This window comes from Triticum urartu, chromosome 1A, assembly GCF_056163025.1.
Source record: "Triticum urartu cultivar PI428250 chromosome 1A, HENAU_Tu73, whole genome shotgun sequence".
NCBI lineage: Eukaryota > Viridiplantae > Streptophyta > Magnoliopsida > Poales > Poaceae > Triticum > Triticum urartu.
The window spans coordinates 186,434,943-186,458,021 of NC_141873.1; the positions used below are offsets into that span (position 1 = coordinate 186,434,943).

Sequence of the window (23,079 nt, forward strand, 5' to 3'; positions counted from 1 at the left end):
AAGTATGCCGCTGGAAATATGAGATTATTTTGGTCGAAATCGATATAAAGATCACCGAAAACGGATGCACGGTTTGCAAATGGCAAGCAAAAGAAGAATGTTGCAAAACTTTGATTAATAGCACGATGCCACTTAGAATGAAACAAGAAACTAATCCACGGCACTTCAACATAGCAACGAAGCATATGGAAGTGATGTACAAGAGATGTTTGACAAAACATGAACACTGAGCTACGGCTAAATCACACCAGAACATGTTCAAACAAGCATCGCAAAATTGCAAAAGATACCAGCTTCACAGACTTAGTGAAAATACTAACATGGCATAAACAGTATCAGGAAGCAATGTTTAGAGCAAGCAAACAACATGCTACAGGAACATATCATAGCAAACAAAGGCATGGCATGAATATACTAAAAGCATAGATCAAAAGTCCCTTATTGATCATGATCCAAAAAGGCACAGAAGATATGATGGCACCCATGTAAACATAGGAAGATTTATTAGCAGTTTTATGAAGGCATCTTCGCGAGCTCATGCCACTTACCACAAAGCATTGCATGACAAAATAAGCATACCAATAGCAGTATGACATGTTCATGAAGCTAACCATGGCAAGAGAAAGTTAATAGGATGCATGGATCACTAGAAACAACCATGGCAATATTGATCAACATGTTAACACTATGCCAGGAACATTTTATAGTAAAAGTAGAGCAAGAAAGTGACATGCTAGAGCACTCCACAATCGTATCCAGGGAAATGAATGGATAGATAATAACCACATGTTCAAAACATCCTCACTGAAGTATCCCAAAATAAGCATGGATCACTATGTAGCATCAAGTTTACATGGCATCAAAATAACAGCAGGAAAAAGACAGCAAAATCCTAAGTCCCTGAAAACAGCAACATTGTGAAGCCTAGTTTGCATGCTTGTTCTAGTCACCACATAGATCACAAAAATACAAGACAAGCACCCTTGTAAAGATGGCATGTTGTATCTCAAAACACATGTAGACCTCATGCCCATATGATGCACACATCAAATGCAACAAAAATGACAAATCACCATAAATTGATAAGTACCAGCAGTTAACATTTTATAGCACTCTTGCATAAATGATAATGGCATCATAATGAACATGAATATGCATGTAAATGCTTCTATCATGGAGAGCTCAACGAGACAAACAATACGACATATCATATGCATCATTTGGAGTCACGGTCCTGGATTTATGGCATGCCAAAGGGGGCAAAAAAAATATGACGACAGGAAAAGACTGTAGAATTTTGGACCTCGAGGAGGAAGTGGATGAAGGGTGCGAGATGAGCCGGTGTGGTGCGCCGTTTGGATTGGTGTCCTAGTGGATCTCATCCACGCAGACCAGATCTGGCGGGAGTGGAACTCCGGCGAGCGATGAGGCGGCGCTATGGAGGAGCCGACAAAGCGGCGCGGGGCGCGAGGCGGCGAGGCCGGCGAGGCGGGCGACGGTGCGGTGGCGCACGGCAGCGGCGGGCGGCTCCACCGGCGAGGCCGAGGCGGAGGGCGCGATGGCGGCGGCGCGGTGGAGATCCAGGTGGTGGAGCGCGGGGTAGAGGCGGCGCAAGAGAACGGGCGGCGGGGCGGCGCACGGAGCCACGGTGGCGTGCGGGATCCGGCGGCGGTGGACGTTTGGACCGAGAGGGCCCGACCCGGGCCCCGGCGGGCCGCGGCGGGTGCGGTGGAGAGAGGAGACTCGGGCGAGCTGACGTGGCGCGACGGGAGTGGTCGGCATCGGTTGTGGGGACGTGTCGGCCTCTGATTGACCGAAACGCATGGAGGCTGGCGGTGGACGCGTCCGCCGGCGGGCGGACATGTCCGACGGCGCGGAGGGAGGCAGAAGCTAGGGTCTGGACTACGATTTTGGACGGGGAAGGCCTTTATATAGGTAGAGGGAGTTTGTAGTGTCCAAATGAGGTGTAGTTTTCGCCCACACGATCGTGATCCAATGACGGAGGACATGGAGATGGTTTAGATGGGTTATTGGGCTGGTTTGGAGGGGTGTTGGGCTGCAATACACAAGAGGCTTTTGCGGTTACCCGGTTAACCGTTGGGGTATCAAACGGCCTCCAAATGGAATGAAATTTGACATGCGGTCTAACGATGGTGTACCAAGGCCATTTGACAAATCTCAGACCATTCCGAGAACGTTTAATACCCGCTCACGAAAAGAGACAAGAGGGGTGCGCCGGGTGCATGTGGGAGTGTCGGATTGCGAAACGGACAACGGGGAAAATGCTCGGATGCATGAGACGAACACGAATGCAAATGCGATGCACATGATGACATGATATGAAATGCATGACATGAACAAAACACAAAACGAAAGACAAAACCCAACCACGAAGGAAAAATCATATCACATCTCCGGAAAAGGCAAGAGTCAGAGTTACAAATATGGAAACTTTTATCCGGAGCGTTACAAGGCCCCTGCTGCGGCTCGGCGGCAGTCTTCTTCTCCTTCTTTCTAGGGGCCATGGCAGTAGACGAGGTTGTGAGTTGGAGAAAGAAGAACAATGAAGTTCATTAGAGGATGTGATTTTTCTTTCTAAGTACCAGAAATATGAAAAGACTATATTTACTTCTTTTTCTACCCTATTTTATGTTAGAATGTTTATTATTGTTGTAAACATTTTATTATTTTCAGTTTTATTGGACGTGTTGGCTGTGTGCATCGTGTTATGCAAAGGCCATGCAGTCGCTCAGTACCTTTGTATCACCTCGATATATTATTTGACAAACATGCCCTTTACCAAAATAAACTTCTTTTTTCTAAGAATTATGACTCATATATAATTGGTGTCGTTTTGTTATAGGTGATGATTCTTGACTACAGATTACTATTCCCGACAGGAACAGCTCAAGCTCACCTTATTAACAGTTTTCACACCCCTCAGGGAGCTATTGTAGCAAAGTATGTCAAGTAGTTTCTTTGCTTGCTGCAAAATTAATTTTCTATTTCTGGATTGTTGAAACTAACTTTATAGTTTATCCAGGATGCAAGTTGCGACCATATTTAAACTTTTCATCGGTAGCTTTTCTTGGACTTCGTTCACATGGTTATATGCTTCAGGAAAAGGTTGTGGATTTTCAAGCTTTCCCTTGTTTGGACTAGAAATGTATAAGAAGAGGTAAGAAATATGTTTACAAATATTTAGTCACAAGATGTTATATGTTCATACTATCTCCATGATTAAATATTAATTAAGTTTCATTTTATCAAAAATGAGGATAACCCCTAGCCTCTATATTAATTAATGTCACAACGAAATATTAATGATTGAACAAAGCTAGTCAAAGCCAAACACAGATGCCGAACAAATCTTCTAATAGAAAGAAAAAGGAAAATAACCCGAACCTAACTTCTATAACTAGCTCACCACAATCATCTTCTCTGATATCTACCACAATCTATTGCTAGGGACAAATCACCAAATAAAAGAACACGAGGCCCAATGAAAAGCATGCTATGTCTTCAAGAAGAAATGAGGCTCACATGTTGATGGGTCCAACCAAATGTCAAACTTCGGATGTCATTCCCAAAGCAGAGTTTCAGGCCAACACCTTCACCAAGGGCACAACACAAGCATGTCGACATTGGTTGATATAGCAGAAAGGAAAGATCATGGGTGCAGACTTCTTGTCGAAACAATTTTTAGAACAACCTCTCTACTGGTTGGAGCCTTCTTGCTAGCCGAAGTTTCGATAGAAACAAAGGCCCACCCATGTAAGTGACAAAACACTGAAAGTAGGTGGAGGACCTCGCCACCCCACATCTATTCACTACGACCACACCCTTTAATCCCCGATGTTAGGAAAGGGAGGGGTGTTGAAGAAAGATCATGAAAATTTTGAAATAACTAGAGATGGCTAGGACTGCATCACCTCATATTGGGATAGCCTGATTCATCCTCCTATTGGAGCGCCACTAGTGTAGAGCAATGTTGTGCCTCCATCGCCATTGAGTCACTTCCATGTCCATGCCCAAATTTGCACCCCAACAACAGGGACGAAACCATGACTAGCACAATCACCAGGCCTCAAAATGATAATGATGCAAGTGATTTTCCAGATCCTTCTTTAGTGAGCATGTTAGGTCTTGTCCAACTTCATATTTCATATTATAGATAGAAATGTAAATGACAACCATTTAGAGAATAGTATCATAAATACATAAATAATGATATTTCCCAAAATATGATAACACATATTGTTGATTTTAGTAGTTATACTTTTACTCCAAAGGGTGTATCGGCTTTAAATTCAACATGTCTTCAGAATTTATAAATGAATATTCCCTTATTTCTCTATACAAAATTTTGAAATAGCATACACATGTAAAGCACATAACCCAAATATTAGATAACAAGGTTAACAATATAAGTGTCCTAGGCGATCTTCAATGAAATCAACATCCTAGACAACTTCTTAGAAAACCATCTACATTGGCCAAATGATGGGTATTAACACTCTACAAGTGCAAAGCCTTTCTAGAGGATATTTAGAAAAAACACCACAAAGCCCAACCCAGCCCATCAACTGCCCCCAATATAGGGATTGACTATTTGTCACACTGGGGGAGGAATAGTTATTCTTCGCCCCCTCTATTTTAACATCAATTCCTGTAATTTTATGTTCCATAAATTTTGTCTTATTTCATACATAAAAAGATACCGCAAAAAAATCACCGTATTTTTTTAATGTTACATAAAGTTACAAATGCAAAAACATAATGTAAAAATATACTTAAAATTCAAATCTTCTGGTCTTATGATCTATATATTTGTTTTCCTATGCCAAATTTTCTGTAGTGAATCAATATAAATGTAACTATTTGTATTCCTAATCTATTTATTTATGAAACGATCATAAGATTACCTCAGGTGAAGAATATATTATTCCACACCCTGGGTGATGAATAGTCAATCTATAAGCCATAACATGATCCCATTTTTCAGTTCTATTTTTTGTTACGAGTTTTTAATCATTCATCAAAACGAGGCATGTGATACGGCGTTGGAAAGCTATAGAATAGGCAAAACTTTTTCATGCCAGACACTGTTTTAGTTCCCGTAGGGTTTTAAATGAATTTTGAATATGGTGTGGCGCCCTTGAGTGGAGGTGGACGTATTTACATGAAATGTTTGACTGGTTGGTAGAAATGATGCAAATGACACACCTTGAGAAGATATCGACAAGACACAACCTTTTCATGTTGAACATTCTTTCTAGTTCATTATGGCTTAGATGCAATTTTAAAATAGTGAAAAGCGGATGTCATTTCTTTGACAAACCGCATCAATAGTGAGTGACATCTAATGGATAACTGAACTGTGGCCGCTAATAGTATTCAGCTAAACGCAGTTCACTAAACCGACAAAGAACTTTCTTTAAATGAACACCGAACTGCAAAAAAAATCCACAGGGAAAATTGTAGTTGGTGCGAATTGAATTGAACTACATGAAAAGTTTGGTCTTTTATCAACATTTTTAATGAGTATGGAGTGAGAGAATGAGGTGCGTGAACTAAAATTATTATTTCTAAGATAACTTTTTTTGTGTATAAAATCGTGGCATAGACTAGGCAAACTACATTTTAAAAGAAGTGAACATCTCATGATTTTTTTTATTTTTATTGGTTTACCAAATGAGCAATAGAGGATTTTACAATGAACTACATACGGGGTAATAGTATTTTTTTCAGAAAACATGTCCTTTCAAATTTACACATATTATTCTTTAACACAAGTAGTACACACAAGATACACCCAAACGAGCATACACAAACCAGCCGAACTATGTAGTCGATCGAGGCCAACTACATGACTGTGTCCTGGACTAGGGGATGCTTGCCACGTTAGCTCCCAGCCATATGTGTCGGGGTGAGGACCACCTGTGAAAAATAACCAGTGGGCCACACTTGAAGGGCCTAGGAGCGCCAAGGTGGATATCTCCCGAAGACTTGGCGCATACTCCAAGACTTAGAGGTCGTCTTCGACACATTTATCCTTCAATGCTACTGACCTATGTAGACCCTATCTACCCCGGTATCTATATAAGCCGAGAGGTTAGACCAAAGACGACAAGTTTCGTACACATGCAATCTCATGGTAGATCAATATATGTGTCTCTGTTACCATCGCACCAAGGCTACCCGCTCTAGACACCCTCCACAAGATCTGTTGGATTTGACTCCATCATTGGTGGCCCATGCTGGTCCCTCTGAGTAGTCGAAGTAGTTCGATAGCACGACTCTAGTTCAACGGTCAAGTCAGTAGCCGTATGACTTTCTACCAAGGCAGATCTTTGTCTTCGGTAGTGTCACCCTCTTCACAGATCCGACCGGCCACCTAGGCTAGGTCGAGAACTTTGCTGCAGCTCAGATCATTATACTTGGCAACCTAGAGTATATCATGGACTATCACAGTGAGCTGGCTTTCTCCAACTGGGTGTCACACCACATCAAGAAGCATGACAACTCACCGACCCAAACCTTGGAGTCAATCCAGGTGCCGGAAGAGCACCACCCCTAATGCCTAGGCATCTAGCCTGGTTCCTAGTGAAGAACCTAGGTCCATGTCAGATTGGACCTCGAAGAAGCTCCCTCTTGTCCCGATGCTTGATCGGGCCATGAATGAAACAAAGGCACTTCTGAATGAGATATTAGATTGGCTTGAGCGGCTTGTGATCTAGGACGTTGAAAACTAGATTTACAATCGGATCTGGCGAGAAACTGGGGGAGGTCAGAATTTTCGACCCACCCACCACCCATGTAATCACCAACGTTGAAGATTTAGCCAACATCCTTGCAAGCGCATCCGACGAGGCAACCCACATGGATGGTGGCGTGGGAGAGTCCTCGGGCAATTCTCCATTGGTCATCAGGACAAAGGCTAGTGGAGTGCAACATCCACTAGAACGTCTACATGGTAGACACCCCCAAGAATGAGGAAACAACCTTTACAAGAACGATGGTGGAAAGGGAAATGTCGTTCCCCGTAAGGGAGGGGACATCAACACTAACAATAACGATGTAAAGACGGCGATATGGGGCAAGGAGGCGATAATGATGATGGAGGCTACAATACCAAAGAGGAGGTGGATTAAAATCCCAATGAAGACCTCAAAAGAAGCATCGGCTCTAAGGATGAAGACGTCCTCAAAGAATCTCTAGGCAATACCAACTATGACACAGTGCACATAAGACAAGTGAGTATAGCCAAGAGAATAAAGAAGAAATCTTGACTTCTTTGAGACTTAGAGGACCACCTTAACGATCAGTGAAACAATCTCTTCCAAGCCAAAGACGTGCTTAAAACCTGGCTAGCACGGATAGAATCCAACATTCAGCCTTTATACCAATGGAGGAACCTCATGGATTAGAGGGATGCAATAGCCAATGACGGCATCATATCAAGGCACAAGTTGGCCGATGATCCCAATTGGCTACTAAAAATCGACCCACATGTCACGGAATGTCAAGACGGCACTGATAAGCATGCTCCCGATGCTATAGGGCGCATAGATCAGAATCCTGAATGTGATGATTACAGGCTGGATTCTAGGGGCAAAAGTCCATTAAGGCCCGTGAACCCACCTCCGTCTATTTACCAATCCAGGCAATGCCCAGCTACTGGACACACATGCTACCTAGCCTGGCTGGCCAAACATACTGATGTACATGATTACACTAAAAACCAAATTCTATCCATGTCATACGTGCGTCATGCCACTTCATGTGTCTGAGGAGCTGCTCGCTCCCAATGTATCATGGGTGAGGTCATGGAGCATCAGTTCTCGGACGGGTTTGAACTCATAAAAATTGATCACAACAACGGTACCACAAATCCCTTGATATGGAATGAGGATTTCCTCCTCGCTGTCCAAATCACGGGTGGACACAATGTCCATGCTCTTAAATACTTGCCATTAAAGTTGAGTACTATCCTACTAGACTCGAATGACGAATGGGATGACATCGAATATGATTTTCAGTCCAAATTTGAGGGCACCTATGTGAAGTCACCTAATGCCGATGACTTGGCAAATATTGTATGGAAGCCTAGTGATTCAGTGTCAATGTTCCGAAATCGATTCTTAACAAAGATGAACCACATCATGGACTATCCCGACGTAGAGGCCATCGCATCCTTCTGGCATAATATCACCAATTAATGGCTAGCTAGAGAACTTGGGCATGTCAAACCAAGGACTATGGCAGACATCACCTGGCTGATGACTTAATTTTGCACTAGCAAGGACTGGCTTGCTATAAAGCAACATCGGAATGACGGTCCTGACACATCCGTGGTACGTGACAGGAATAGCAAACCTCATTGTAACCATCGGAACAAGCGTCGCAGTAGAAGTGATAGTAGTGCCAAGGATGGTGAAGTTAACGCCGGATTCAGCAACCAGCACGAAAATGATGGCAAAAGGAAATCTTTCCATGGAGGGGGTGGCTCACACTTTGGTAGGATCTCAGATCAACCATGCGCCATCCATATAAAACCCAAGATGCTGGCCACACACACTAACTAGAATTGCTGGTTTATGAAGCAAGCTAGGAAGGTCACGATCAAGAACCAGGCTAAGAGCCAACCCTGCGGCAACAACCACAACGGGGATAGAGACCAACCCTAGCCGAGCAATACTGGCCAGAACATTTCCCTCTAGAGGCAACATACGTTAACATGATCTATGCTATGCAAGTCACCAAAACGGAGAGGAACCATGCGCTCCATGGTATGTATGATGTAGAGCCCGCAAAACCCAAGTATAACTAGTGGTCGGAATTACCGATGACATTCGATTAGTGTGACCACCCGACCAGTGTCTGCCATGGAGGAACAATAGTCATGGTCCTCGATCCCATTATTGACGGCTTTCATTTTGCTCGAGTCCTTAGGGATGGAGGTAGTAGCCTGAACCATATATATGTTGACACCATTAAGAAGATGCATATCAACCCAGCACAGATCCAACCTAGTACTACCAAGTTCAAGGGTATACTACTAGGCATATAGTCATAATGCTCTCGCAGGGTAACCCTGGATGTAGTGTTCGGCACACCCAGCAACTACTGCCTCGAAGACTTGATCTTCGATATTGTTCCCTTTAGCAGTGGGTATCCTACAATCCTAGGTAGAACTAGCTTCTCCCTCTTCTACGCCATCCCGCACTACACTTATCTAAAGCCTATGCTGGGACCCAAAGGTGTCATCACCGTAAATGGCAACATAGAGTGATCACTTGGAACTGAAGAGCAGATTGCGAATTTTGCACCCGAGGTGCAAGAAGCAAAGAGGCATCATGGGCAAAGGCTAGATTAGGTAGCCCTGATCCCACTAAATGTTAATGGTCAACTCGTGGTGCATCCGATGACGACTCCGGCATAAATCAGACACCACCCAAGGACTAGATGAATGCCACCTCGGAGCCTGCCGAACAAGATCATAAATAGGGATACACGCTCTATCTCCCCCAGTGCACTCCTGAGGATCACAAATTTCTAGTAAAAATTATGTGGAGGCTGGTGCAACATGATGATACAAGGCAATACGCCCAATGTCAGGTAAGATAACAAGGACCACATCCTTAAAAGCTATGCATGAAGCAGTGGCATAATACCGAGGTGAAGATTCGCCAGATGAGGTGTGAAATCAGGGGTTGGCTCGAAGCTTGGTTTCCTATGACCTGCATCATATCGGCATAGTTCCAGGTGGTACACTAAGCGCAACGAAAATCTTTAAAGTTGATACAAGGAGCACTCCTCAGTTTAGGTGGGGAATAAAGGGCAGTCCTATGCTGATGAAAATCAGACATTGCCACCCTTTCCTGGACAAGGGCTGGGAAAAAATGGTCATGCAGAATGACACAATGCCATCGGACATGATGCCACAAGCTCATATCTTGGAACACTACCTTTGCCCCGACAACCTTTAATATGTTTAGCATGTATCTTTATTTCATGCTTAGGTCAATCATTAGGCTCACCCTTGTTCTGATATTGAATAAAGAGAGACCCAATGTTTTGGTTACGAATACACTCTTGGTCTCATTCAATTTTGATCAATGCCTTTACTTCACTACACTCGGGTTGATTACTTTATCGGACGCCATCAGGCGCCACAACAGGTTCGTGGGGGCTGCAAAAGACAACCCAATCTTCAACACATCGAGGTGCTCTGTGAAGCCATCGATGACTTCCTCGGACCTTTGCCATTATATGCATTGATTTTGACTTGTGTCTTGGGTATATAGCTGGGTTGCCTAGTTACTATATTTAACCCTTACATTTCCGCTTGCTTGGCTAAGGGCATACTGGGAGCACGTCTATGATTGTTACTTCTGGTTGAACCGGTAAAGTACCTCAAGTGGGAGAAGTAGTAAATTTACAAACACAAGGTTTGTTTTTGTAAAGCGCTAGCTTTTCTTAAAAAAGTTGAAATGGCTAAATCTGTGATCGACAGTTCCAAATACATGGATCGAACCAGGGCCTATTTACTTTCCATTACATACATGTTGTCTAACAAGTGTATGTTTAAGCCCTATAGGTTAGGTTGCCTGGTGTTTCTAATAAATTAACTTAGAGGGAGAAGCCAAAGATGGGCCAACTGCGCATTATAATGTTAAGATCAAGCCAAAATAAAGTATGACACATAGGATGGGCAAATTTAAATTCTCCTGTACAAAAAAGCAATATTAAACAAGTAGCTTGTCGAACTTCATAATATTTATATAAACGTGGCTCAGCATACCAAGGATAAAAAGTGCCCTTCATAGGTTTTCTAGGATGCCTTGAGTTTGCAATCTTTCTAGGATATTTGGGCAGCTGGCATCACCTTCTCGAAGAAGACATCGGGCTAGACTTCCTTTCCATTGTTGTCAAAAGGACAAGTGGATCGAGCTCCTACTTCGGATAATGGCCTGCACTATTACCCATGCCTACCGAGATCCCTCCAGGCATGTTGACTATGTCCACCTCCATATTTAATTACACTTCTCTTGAAGGCAGTGTGCTAGCTCAAATTATCTTGTCGGCATGGGCTCCCTGCCAAAGGGCTCAGAAGATATCCTCCATGGCAGGTCGTGCCATCTTCTGCAGCTCCTCGAGCTGGTACGACTTTTACCTGAGGAGGATGTTGTGTGTAGATTCCAGAAATTGAAACCAAACCAGCTGTTGTTGCCAGTCGATCTCTTCATGGCTCCCGTTGTTGAAGCAGCAAGCCTCTTCGACACTGCATGGGAGATCAAGAAAGGCAGCATGCTAGCGTGCATCATCTCGGTGAATGCTCGATGTCCGGAGATACAATGCAAGAGATATGTCTTACCAGACACTGTTTCCAAGTCCCAATGACCCACAAGTACAGGTGATTGATCATAGTCAATTAGATAAGTAAGAGTGTTGAACCCAGAAAGGAGAAGAAGGAATCAATAAGCAGTTTTCAGCTAGGTATTCGCTGCAAGTGCTATAAGATAGTCTTGATAGATATTTTGGTAGCAAGATAATTGTTAACAAGTAACAAGAAACAAAAGTAGCAAGGTGCAACAAGTGGCACAATCATTCATTGTTCTAAGGACAAGCCAATGATACTTCTTATAGTGGTTAAAACACCCTTGAGGACACACGGGAATATCATCAAGTTATTTTCACCAAGATTCATCAACTTCGCATTCATTGCCTTGATAAGTGTTGTGTGGGTGGAACGGAGCTAAGGTATAGTTCTCACTTGAATGAACATCTACATCTGATTATACCCTCCATGCAAGCATTTGCGAATAGAAGCAAAGAAATTAAGATAAATTTAACCATAGCATTAAACATATGGATCAAAAATAGCCCCTTAAGAACAATTTGTAAACTGGGGTTTAGGCTTCAGTCACACCCTCAACCCATCATCTACAAACTAATTACACGATGCCTTCCCCAAGGCCCAAAGATGGTGAAGTGTCATGTTGTCGACGTTCACATAACACCTCTAGAGGCAGAACAACACAACATAATATCAAAAACATTGAACGCTGATCAACTTCACATGATTACTAATACCAAGACTTCTCCTATGCCCTCAAGAATAAATAGAACTACTCGCAAATCATTTTATTAAACATGATTAGTTGGTATGAATATATGATAGACAATCCGAAGATAATAATCTTCCACAAAATAAAACATTTAGCGTCAACAACAAGGTGTAATGAACACTACTAGCACCCCCGGGTACCAATCTAAGGTTTGATACAAAGATTGAACACAAGAGAGAAACTAGGGTTTATAGATGAGATAATGTTGGTCAAGGTTTTGATGAAGATGATGATTCTGAAATTGATGAGAGTATTGGTGATGACTAATGCTTTCATTTCGCCCGCCCGGATGGAAGTATCCCTGACAGAATCGCTACGCTGGAGAGCAAAAGTGTTGTTGCTCTTGTTCTACCTCAAGATGATGGCGAAAAGTCCCGAAACACCTATCTTATTTTTTTCAAGGACAAATAGGAATATATGGCCAAAGGACGTCGGGAGGGGAGCCATCAGGGCCCCAGATGACCAAGTGGCATGACCTTGGGGGTTTTCGCGCCACCTCCCCATGTGGATGGCTGGTGGGGGCCCTCCATCATATTTTTGTTCCACAATTCTTTATACATTGAAAAATAATTCTCCAAAAATCTTGGCTTTGTTTTGACCTCCGGAGAATTTCCATTTCAGTTGTTACTTTTTCACGTCGGAACTCCCGCTGCCAGTAATCTCCCTCCTTTGATGTATCTTGCATTTTAATAGTGAAAAGACTTTAGAATTGCATCTTATTGTAAAATATATCATTCAAATAATATAAAGAACAATATGTATTATGACGCAAATTGACGTATCAGCGCCTACTGAAGTTCCTCCTTGGCCGAGGAGCTTGAAAGGTTGCTTGCTGATTTTCTTGGTTGAGCCGCTTAATTATAGTAGTGCCTGCTTCCTTGGCAGCCATTAGTGCATCACATTCAGTGACACGCTAGGAAAGGTCCCCCTCGATGGTGGGCACCCTTGCCTGGGTAGCCTCATGGATCTCCTACTCCATGTGGAGCAGGTTGCCATTCTCTTGGGCCTTCCCCCTTAGCTGCTTGGTCTCGGTGTGATCCTTGTCTAGCTCGGCCTTGAGATCATCCACGCGCTGATCCGCACCTACATGAAACAATATGAAATTGGGTGTAAGCAGATATGTATGAGATATAGTGAAAGAGAAGGTACCTCAGGTCGAGCCGGAGGCCCAATAGTTGAAGGAGAGGGCCTCAACCGACATGAGTCTTGGGGGCTACTACATATTCGTGCAATCTTAAATTAATACACTTTTTGGCATGGAGTTTTGATGAGTCGATGACCCAAACCAACTTAAGGCTTGGGCGCTACTGTGTGTTTATTTCAAAGATCCCAAGAGGTATTAAGTCATTCATCCTCTACTAAATTAGTATATACTTTCTATTCAATGTAGTATCCAACTATGCTTTTTCTTCTTCCTGTTTTGACGGTGTCCTTTGTTACTTTACCAATGACAACCTTGAGGGATACTAGGAACTTTCACATGCTCCGGATTAAAGTAAAAAACGACAGGAACAGATTACATACCTGCATGCCTTCGGCAAGGCAGAAGAACACATCCATTAGCCCAACATCAGCAGACCGAAAACTAGCCATAGGCTTCTTGGAGGCTGGCGTGCTACGCAGGGAGGAGGACTTGGATCATGAGAGCTGCCTCAATGTCGTGGCGATGCTTAGCCAGCTCAACCTCGGATATTAGTAAGGCTTGCGCGGGTGACCTTGGGGCACTATCATCAGTCGTAGGCGGTGGGGAAGGCATCGGCTGCTTGTGGGGTTCCGGATTCACATGAGTTGAAGAGGCAGGACTGGCGTCCAACCTCTCTTCATGGACAAAGGAAGGATGTCCCCCTTGGTTCAAATCCTCATCCCTCATGACCGAGGTGTCAACCTCGGTAATGATGTCATCGGTCCCTTCTTCGACATTAGTCGTCGGAGGCACGGGCGGTCTCACCATCTCGCACCATTGGTATGGATGAGGGAGGGAGCAGTTCCTACCACTTGGGTGATAGGGGTGACCTCCGCACTTTCATGCGAGGAAACATCAGAGGAAGCAATGTAACCTCCTCCTCAATGGGGGTTGCCACATGTTAAAAGATGCAGTAAATGCTAAGAAAATTCTTGCTTTGAAGGATGAAGGCATAGAACATGGGTTCGTAAAAATCTCACGTGTTGGGTTGGGGTCCAACTCGTTTGGTTTGTCTAGAGGATGATGACTCCTTGGAGGGATCGTAGGGAGGAGAGGCATCATGTTTGTCTAGCACCAAGGACAGGCCTAACGCCTGGTTATTGGAAGCCCTTCAGCTATTGACGCCTTGAGAGGGGGAGGTGTGCTCCTCGATGTCTGAAAGGACTACTCAATTCATCCTTCTGACTCCAAGTGGTGGTGGCATGCCACTGGTTTCCTATTGCTAGTCATTGGTGTTGGATTCATTGTCCGAGCTCTAGTTGCTTCAACTGGGTGTCTTTGATGCACTGTTGAATGGGCCATTCCCTTAGTGTTCTTTGTCTGCTTGATCTTGAAAAGGGACATGGAGTGTTCCACGGTTAGCAGGCCGACCAGGATGGGCTCGACGGAGTGTTCGGGCTACGGGGATGGCCAATTGACACCGACTACTCCTATTAATGAATTAGAAGAGAGGAAATTATGTGGCCTGGCATCATGTTGTAGGGTGGAACCCTAAGTGGAGATCTTTCACGAATTGGAGGGAGAATCCCCAAGAACAAGAAGAACACAAGAGAGGAAACACTCAATTGACTATATCCAATCACACATATGCTAGATCCAAGAACATACAAGAGGTCAGAATGATTCAAGAACAACAAAGGAAAGATAAAAGGTACTAGTTCATCCCAATCCTATGAGGAGAGAGGTCTTGATGATCCTATTATGGGGACCTTCCCTAGATGGGGTCTTGGTATCCACAAGTGGATCATCTCCCTTAGGAGGACATGATCTCCTAGAGGAGTCAGTACAAGGAGCAAAGCTCACATAATCATCTCATATACTTTGCTATCCCTAACAAATGGTCTAGGTACGTAATATATAGGTAGGTGGATGGAGGGGACAAAGAGGAGGCCCAACAGAAGCTCACAGCCATCCATCCTCATGGGCCCGTGAGCACGGGGTAAGTTGGGCCCGTGCGCACGGCGGTCCTGTGGGCAGGGTACAAGCCCGTGTGCACGAGGTGCTCCAGCGCTAGCTCCCTGTGTAGCCCGTGGACACGGGGTCTCGGGGGCCCGTGCGCACGGGGTCGCCTGGGACTTCATGTCCAGCTCATGTTGGGTTCCTTCTTCCTCCATGTGGGCTTGGGGTCCTTCTCCTTGGCCTTCGGGAAGGTTCCTAGCTGCTTGGTGGCGGTCACCCTCGTACCTAATGATGCACACCGATCCACGATGAGGTAGCAACCAAGTCCTATGGATATTCATGTAAATCTTGAAGAGGAGCGGGTTCACCTTAAGTCCGGTAGGTCCACTTGGAGCTTGATGTGCTATGAAGGTGTACATGGTGATGTCCGTAGGATGCTCCGCATCATCCCCTCCCCTTGGGAAAGATCCGACCTCGGATCGAAATCCAAATCACCATGGGAAAGAGATGATGGCGTCGTGTAGAAGTGGACGGTCACCAAGCATTCGTCATCTTGTAGTTCCAAATGTGCACTCTCCAATGTCGCACTGTCTTGTGATTCCTTCAAAAGGAGCACGAACAACAAACACTTGGAAAAACAAATGTGGTTAGCACTAGTGCAAAACCAAGCATTCAAGTGGTGATTCACCAAACAAGTGTCGTCATCATGCATAGCATATGGTGTAACAAAGGATTGTGACATGGCATGAAAGCACATAAATTGAGCGAAATCAAGGACATCATGGAAACAAGCATATAGATGTGAGGTAACGATGCCAATATGTGTGTCAAGAGAATAAGCATCTACCTCAAACTCATAGAAAGCATGCATAAGTCACTCAACAAATGGTCTATGGTATGCATATGAAGCATTCACAACACCAAATATAATGAGATGTCTAAACACATGGGGCAAGTGCAAGACAATCTAAGCATAATGTGCATGGGGTGTAGTGAATATAGCGTGGCACTCAACACAATAGAAAGAGCAATTGTTCATCATGTGTGAGGCAATCATAGTGATCAAGGAGTGCAAGCTAGTAGTGCGAAGATGCAACATACTAGAAGGAATCATGGCAAGCGTGTCATGTGTATAAATAGTGGGCATGAATAATTCACATGACATAGAACAAGCATGAAAGCAAGATATGAGGAGGGTATCATCATTGTACTGGCAAGAAGTCCTAGGTAAATAGAAATGGAACATCATGACTCTCCCAACACAAGAACCAACAATAGCATGAGGCACATGATAAACATGGCAATAGCAACAAGGATCAATCATGGGTAGATGCAAGCAAGGGTCACAATTGCATGGCCAAATCATGTAAAGAGGCATAGCATGCAAAGTGATCAAGATACAATGGGCATAAAGTAACAATTGATAGATAGCCCATAGCCTTGTGAGGGCGAAGTAGAAGAGATGCGCGTAGTCGTTGCGCGAAGAGAATGGTAGGAAGGATAATCCACAGGATCCCAAATCGTCGTTGCTCTCAAGAGCTCGTTTCGTCAACTCTTGGGATTGAGAGGTTGACGAGTATACATGAGTACCTACACACACAAAAACGAAGGGAAAATTGTGTGTGCGTGGTAGATGTACACATCATCCATCATGATGCGCACGTGCTTGTGTTGGTTAGCACAAAATATCCAATGCTCAAATAAAATGAGTTGCATGATATAGAAACATGTCATCCATCATGAGAGGTTTGTTGTTATGTATAACATAATGGAGACTCAAAGGATGAAATGCATCATTCGCAATATCTAGAGCATTGTGAGGAATGGTATGCATGTGGTGCACACAAGGGATGTAATCATGTGAAACACAATAATTTTCATGGCATGGCATATGAGATGAATTGCACAAATTTTGAAAAGGAAGCATAGCAATATCATCGCAAGAGAAACAAAAGCCAATGACCATCACCTCATCATCTATGCCATATGTGCAAATAGGATTTATTTTAATGGGGCATGCATAGTTACTATGTTGAGATTGAAATGATGCAATATGGGATATCTCACTCATAGGATATGACAAGTTCAATGGATTGTCAAACATCATGTGACCAAAAGAATTTTCACATGATATCCTATGGATCATAGCATCACAACTAAGGCAACTCAACATTCTCATCATCATATTCATCATAAATTGGTAAGTCATGACATGATGAAGTCGCACTAGCATGAAGTATGGTAATAGGTGTGTCAACATCATGCAAGCAATCATTGGGAATATAGTCCACTAGTGGGACAAGAGAAGCACCATCACCTATGTTACCTTTGGAGCTCCACTCGTGTGGTGTAGGTGAGGTGTCGAAGACCAAGTAGTGGTCATCTTCATCGTGATGGAACCATGTGGGTGGGTGCATCGTATTCCACCATGGCCATCATCTTGTCCATAGGAAGGACAAAGTCGTCGAGGATCAGCGCATCATCACAAATGGGACCTAGCACCAAATGAGAAGACACAATAGAGGTAGAGGTCAAGTCGTTAGAGTTGAAAGTGGCCTCACATGACCTATCAACTATCTCACTCTCTTTATGTGGTGGTTCACTCACTCCCACAAGGTAGGTGCACTCAAACTCACATATTTTGGAGTCACTCATCTCACTCAAGTGGTGGGGGTTGTGGCTCTCCTCACATGGGAGTTGTGGCAACTCGTCATATGTGGGGCTAGTGGTGAAGTCACTCTCACTCTCACTAAGGTGGCACAAGTCACTCAAGTCATCATATGTCGCCGTGGTCGAAGGGAAAATCCCATGCTCAACCATCTCCCTTGAGGGGCTTCCAGAGATGGAAGTGTCGCCCTCGCTCGTAGGTGATCGCCTTGGACTTGATGATGTCGAAGTAGCAGTAATTGTCGGAGGTAGGCAAAGATGCCGTACGTCGAAAGGCGAAGATGCCGAAGTGGTGTTAGTAGTCGTAGATCAGTCGTGGTAGTGCTCGTCTCGCAGTCTTCTCTTGTACTCATGAAGGTTTTCTTGATGGTGCCGTGTGGTACTTGCATCTTGTGGCCATAACGAAGACTTGCGACTTGAGCGTCTCCGCCGTGAAGATGACAAAGAGGAAGAAGACTTGTAGTTGGCCCACACGTGTCGGATGTCATCCAATTGTTCTTCCAACTTGGTGTCGATGTAGTCCCTTGTCCGTGCTTCGCGTTTTTGAATGTCGATGGTGAGTCGCTCAATGCCTCGCATTGCCCGTTGTAGTCCGAAGATGGGTGTTTTGGTGATGTAGTTGTTCGCGCCATCGTTGTCGTGGAAGACCGGAGATGAAATGCCTTGCCTATCCATCACAAGACTCGAGCAAATGTGAGTGGAAGAAAGGAAAGAACTAGACCAATGTACCTTATCCAATGTTGAAGATGGAACAATGATCACTCAATAATGTAACAAGGAAATAGCACAATTGGTACTGGATCTTGTCAATTCTCACACCTACACAAGTAAGGCTTATGGTGGAGCTCGGTGAGGATAGTGGCACAAAAATTTGATGCAAATTGTTAACAAGAGTCAATAATGTTGGAAAAGATTCACAAATTAGCAAGTGAAACAAGTAGACCAATAGCAATATGTGGCACATGAAAACACACACACGGATAGATAAATGGGGTCATGCAACCAAGGAATGAGCACAAAATGTGGAATCCACGGAAAATGCTCGTGTTGCACAACTCTAGAGAGACGCTAGCATGATTGCTCAATAGGCGTATATGACACTTGTGCACAACCTATAAGATGCAAAATGTATGAGCTTTCTATCCCAAGTATGCTATGTGTATGATGTTCCGGTGTTTCACATACGATGATCCAATATGATCAATATGGTAGTATGGTATGCAATGTGGCGATGCTATGGCTCTTGCTTACAAGCTTCTTTGCTCTCTTTTTTCTTAAAAGCTTATTCTTTTTTTTTTGATATGGCCACTATGCGAAATGCACAAACCAAGATAGCGATTTTGTATATGCGGGAACAATCTTGTGACACAAGCGATGATATGATACCAAGATGATACCAATATGATATGGTATTTATGCAATGGAAGGTGCAGATTACTAATGTGCACAAGTAACGATGCCGACAATACTCAAATGGCTAGTCTCGATAGGCAAGTTATGCAAAAAGGGCTAAGGGGTTAACAATGTAATGGCAAGAATGTAAAATGATGGGATACCACGATACCAAGATGATATAGAGGTTACCGTTCTTGCTTATGGTTAGGGTGTCAAAATGGTGAAGAGGTCAATGTCGATGACGACCTTGAGGCGATGATGAGTGGTGGTGTTCTTGATGTAGATACCAAGATGATGTAGACCCGTCCCTAAGTAGCCGAAACACCTTAGGAAACGGTAAAAACCGCAAACTCAAAATCTCATACGGAAAATTTCAAATGGTGGAAGTGGAGATGGCAATGCGGAAAAGGTGGTGGTGGTTGATGAAGAAGAAACTGTCCCTAAGTAGCCAAAACACCTTAGGAGACTCAAGTCACCACTCAAACAACCACAAATGTTATATGGAGCAAAAAGGGTTAGGTTGCGGAAGGCTATGGTGGTTTTGCAGATGATATGGTGGAGGGCCTAGGCAAAGATGCCAAAATGGACAAAATTTTATGGAGTCAAATGGTGGTAAAACCAAGATGAGCAGCTCGGGCACGTCGCTAGATTTTCAACGAGCCAAAGAACACCTAAATCGGAGTTCGGGAGTGGAAGTTATGGGTGAAAACGTAAAGTGGACGTGGCTGATTCTGGGAGGGCCGTGCCCACGGGGTCCAAGGCCCGTGGACACGGGCCCCGTGCGCACGGTACACGTACCGAGGGCACGGGGTCACCTGGGACTACGCGGGGGCCCGTGGGCACTGGGCTGGGAGCCCGTGGGCACGGGGTAGGTGGAAATTTCACGATTTTGTGGCGGAAATTGGAGATTTCTTGGGAAAAATTTGAGAGATTTTGGGGATGGATGGTGGTCGTCGATGTGGAAGCTCGTGGTGGATGTAGTCGATGGACCGATACAATTGTCTGGTGGTGAATGAAGATGTAACCATCCCTAAGTAGCCAAAACACCTTAGGAGACTCAAATCACAAAAAAAATTCTATGGCTCTTTTTGTGGGGATTTTCAAAATTGGGCAAGAACAAGCAAAATTAGGCTAAAAACTAAGAAGGGGGCTCCAATTTCATGAGAAAGCATGGCTCTACTACCAAGATGTTGTGGGGCGGAACCCTAAGTGGAGATCTTTCACGAATTGGAGGGGGAATCCCCCAGAACAAGAAGAACACAAGAGAGGAAACAAGAGGAAACACTCAATTGACTAGATCCAATCACACATATGCTAGATCCAATCATACAAGAGATCGCAATGATTCAAGAATAACAAAGGAAAGATACAAGATACTAGTTCATCCCAATCCTATGAGGAGAGAGGTATTGATGATCCTATGATGGGGATCCTTCCCTAGATGGGCTCTTGGTATCCATAAGTGGATCTTCTCCCTTAGGAGGACATGATCTCCTAGAGGAGTCGGTACAAGGGGGGCTCACATAATCATCTCATATACTTTGCTATCCCAAACAAATGGTCTAGGTACGGAATATATAGGTAGGTGGATGGAGGGGACAAAGAGGAGGCCCAACAGAAGCTCACAGCCATCCATCCTCATGGGCCCGTGCGCACGGGGCTCCCGTGGGCACGATACAAGCCCATGCGCACGGGGTGCTCCAGCACCAGCTCCCTGTGTAGCCCGTGGACACAGGGTCTCGGGGGCCCGTGCGCACGGGGTCGCCTGGGACTTCATGTCTAGCTCCTGTTGGGTTCCTTCTTCCTCCATTTGGGCTTGGGGTCCTTGTCCTTGGCCTTTGGGAAGCTTCCTAGCTGCTTGGTGGCGGTCACCCTCATACCTAATGATGCACACCGATCCACGATGAGGTAGCAACCAAGTCCTATGGATTCATGTAAATCTTGAAGAGGAGCGGGTTCACCTTAAGTCCGGTAGGTCCACTTGGAGCTTGATGTGCTATGAAGGTGTACATGGTGATGTTCGTAGGATGCTCCACATCACATCACAAATTAAAATCACCTCGTGATGGGGATGGACAGGGCGTCAGACCTTGTTGGGATGGAGTTTTTCCTAGTAGCTGACATCAGCCCCTCGACCCTATAGGTTTGGTCCTTGGTGGTCAAATGGAGGGCATGCATCCCTACAATAGTTTTCCCTATGTAGAAACCCCAGATGGTCCAGGTCTCATCGTTCTCCTTGATGGACTTTCACATAAGGTGGGCTCGGCTCGGAGGGGCGTGATACCACCAGGGAGCATGACGTTGTTTGAAGTGACGCCTTCTGGATGAAATAATCCACCCTCCCCATGAGCCTTGTCAGTACCTCATCCTCCCACAAAGTGATTTCCCTGGGGTTCCAAGAGAAGATCCTCTCCAGTGGGGAGACCAAGAAGGCGGAGGTGATACTTTCTTGGTTCCCCATTGGCATCTCGGTCATATAAAACCATTTGCCCTACCAATTCTTCACTGTTTCGATGAATTTTCCCAGCAACTACTTGGTGCTTGGGATCTTAATGATCATCCTCACCATGCACTCTCTGGGTTTGTTGTCGCTCGGGTGCATCTTGATGCAGAAAAGCTTGAGCCATAGTCCAAAATGGGCTCGATGTAGAGGATTGACTCATAGAAAGTGACATAACATGTGATATGGAGGATGGAGTTGGGGACGAGGTGGTGGAACCGAAGACCATAAAACTAAAGAGGTTCTCGGAGGAAGGGATGGATAGGAAATCCCAAACCTTGGAGGATAAGGGAGATGAATATGACGCCCTCGCTGGCCAGGGGGCTCGGGGACCTTATGGAAGAGTGACCCGTCGGCCATTTGACAAGTGGAGACGGCTTTGGGCGACCTCGAACGATGGGATGTATCGAGTGTCCCAGCATGCAACTATGTCATCTTTGGTGACGATGGAGGGGTGCCATGGCCCCTGGTACTCACGGACTTCTGGCTTTCTCCGGCCGCCTTCACGCTCTCCCGCGGTGGCCTTTTGCCTGCCCTTTGAGGGCCTCACTACCATGTGGGAACCCTCCATGGACATCTCTCAAAGGTGAAGGGTAGGAGATGAAACTTTTTTCTAGGCGATGGAGCTCGAGGATGACAAAGGCAAGATTGGCATTAGGAACATAAAGCTTTATTCATCTTGCCTTTAGCCTTTTACGGGCAAGTGAAAATGTAGATTGAATGCACTGCTTGGCAGTTATTTTGTGAGTTCGCCATACGACATGCGTCAAGAGCACGCGTAGATCGAGGGGTCTGTTAATGAGGCCACTAAAAATCCAAAGCACAATCTCTTTATTCATTAGATGTACCTATAGTAGTGGCCTCAAGCCGCGCTAGCACATTATCATGGATATGAAGTGACAACATGACTTTGCAGTGCATGGTGAAATTAAGGTCAGTTAAGGCTATCAGAGGAGGACTGAATCATCACCCAAACGCGGAGTGTGTGAAAGTTGCGTCGTCAAGAAAGCCTTATGTGGGAAAGGGACGATGGGTTTGACATTCCAATGATGTGTTAATAATCTTTCTATAGGAAGCAAACAAGATCATATTAAGGGGCATCTCGGATGCCGGTGGTATGAAAACTTGTTGGTAAAAGGTGAAGACTAGTTGAACCAGCTTGCAAGACCGATGACATGTTACAGCTCGGAAGGACCGAGGAACATCCATTACTTTTAGATTGGTTCAGCGGCTACTTATGGTGTCCTAGACTAGGGGGTGCTTGCCACACTAGCTTTCGGCCATATGAGCCGCGCTGAGGA

General features: G+C 44.7%; 1 protein-coding gene across 1 annotated transcript in view; it reads left to right on the plus strand.

Moving 5' to 3' along the window:
* Positions 1-23,079, plus strand: part of LOC125532807 (putative metal-nicotianamine transporter YSL3) — a 105,467-nt gene that overhangs the window by 54,364 nt on the left and 28,024 nt on the right. The window contains exons 3-4 of the mRNA XM_087517036.1: positions 2,864-2,961; positions 3,044-3,178. Of these exons, the coding sequence (XP_087373162.1) occupies positions 2,864-2,961; positions 3,044-3,178 (233 nt within the window). The remainder of the gene's footprint in view (positions 1-2,863; positions 2,962-3,043; positions 3,179-23,079) is intronic.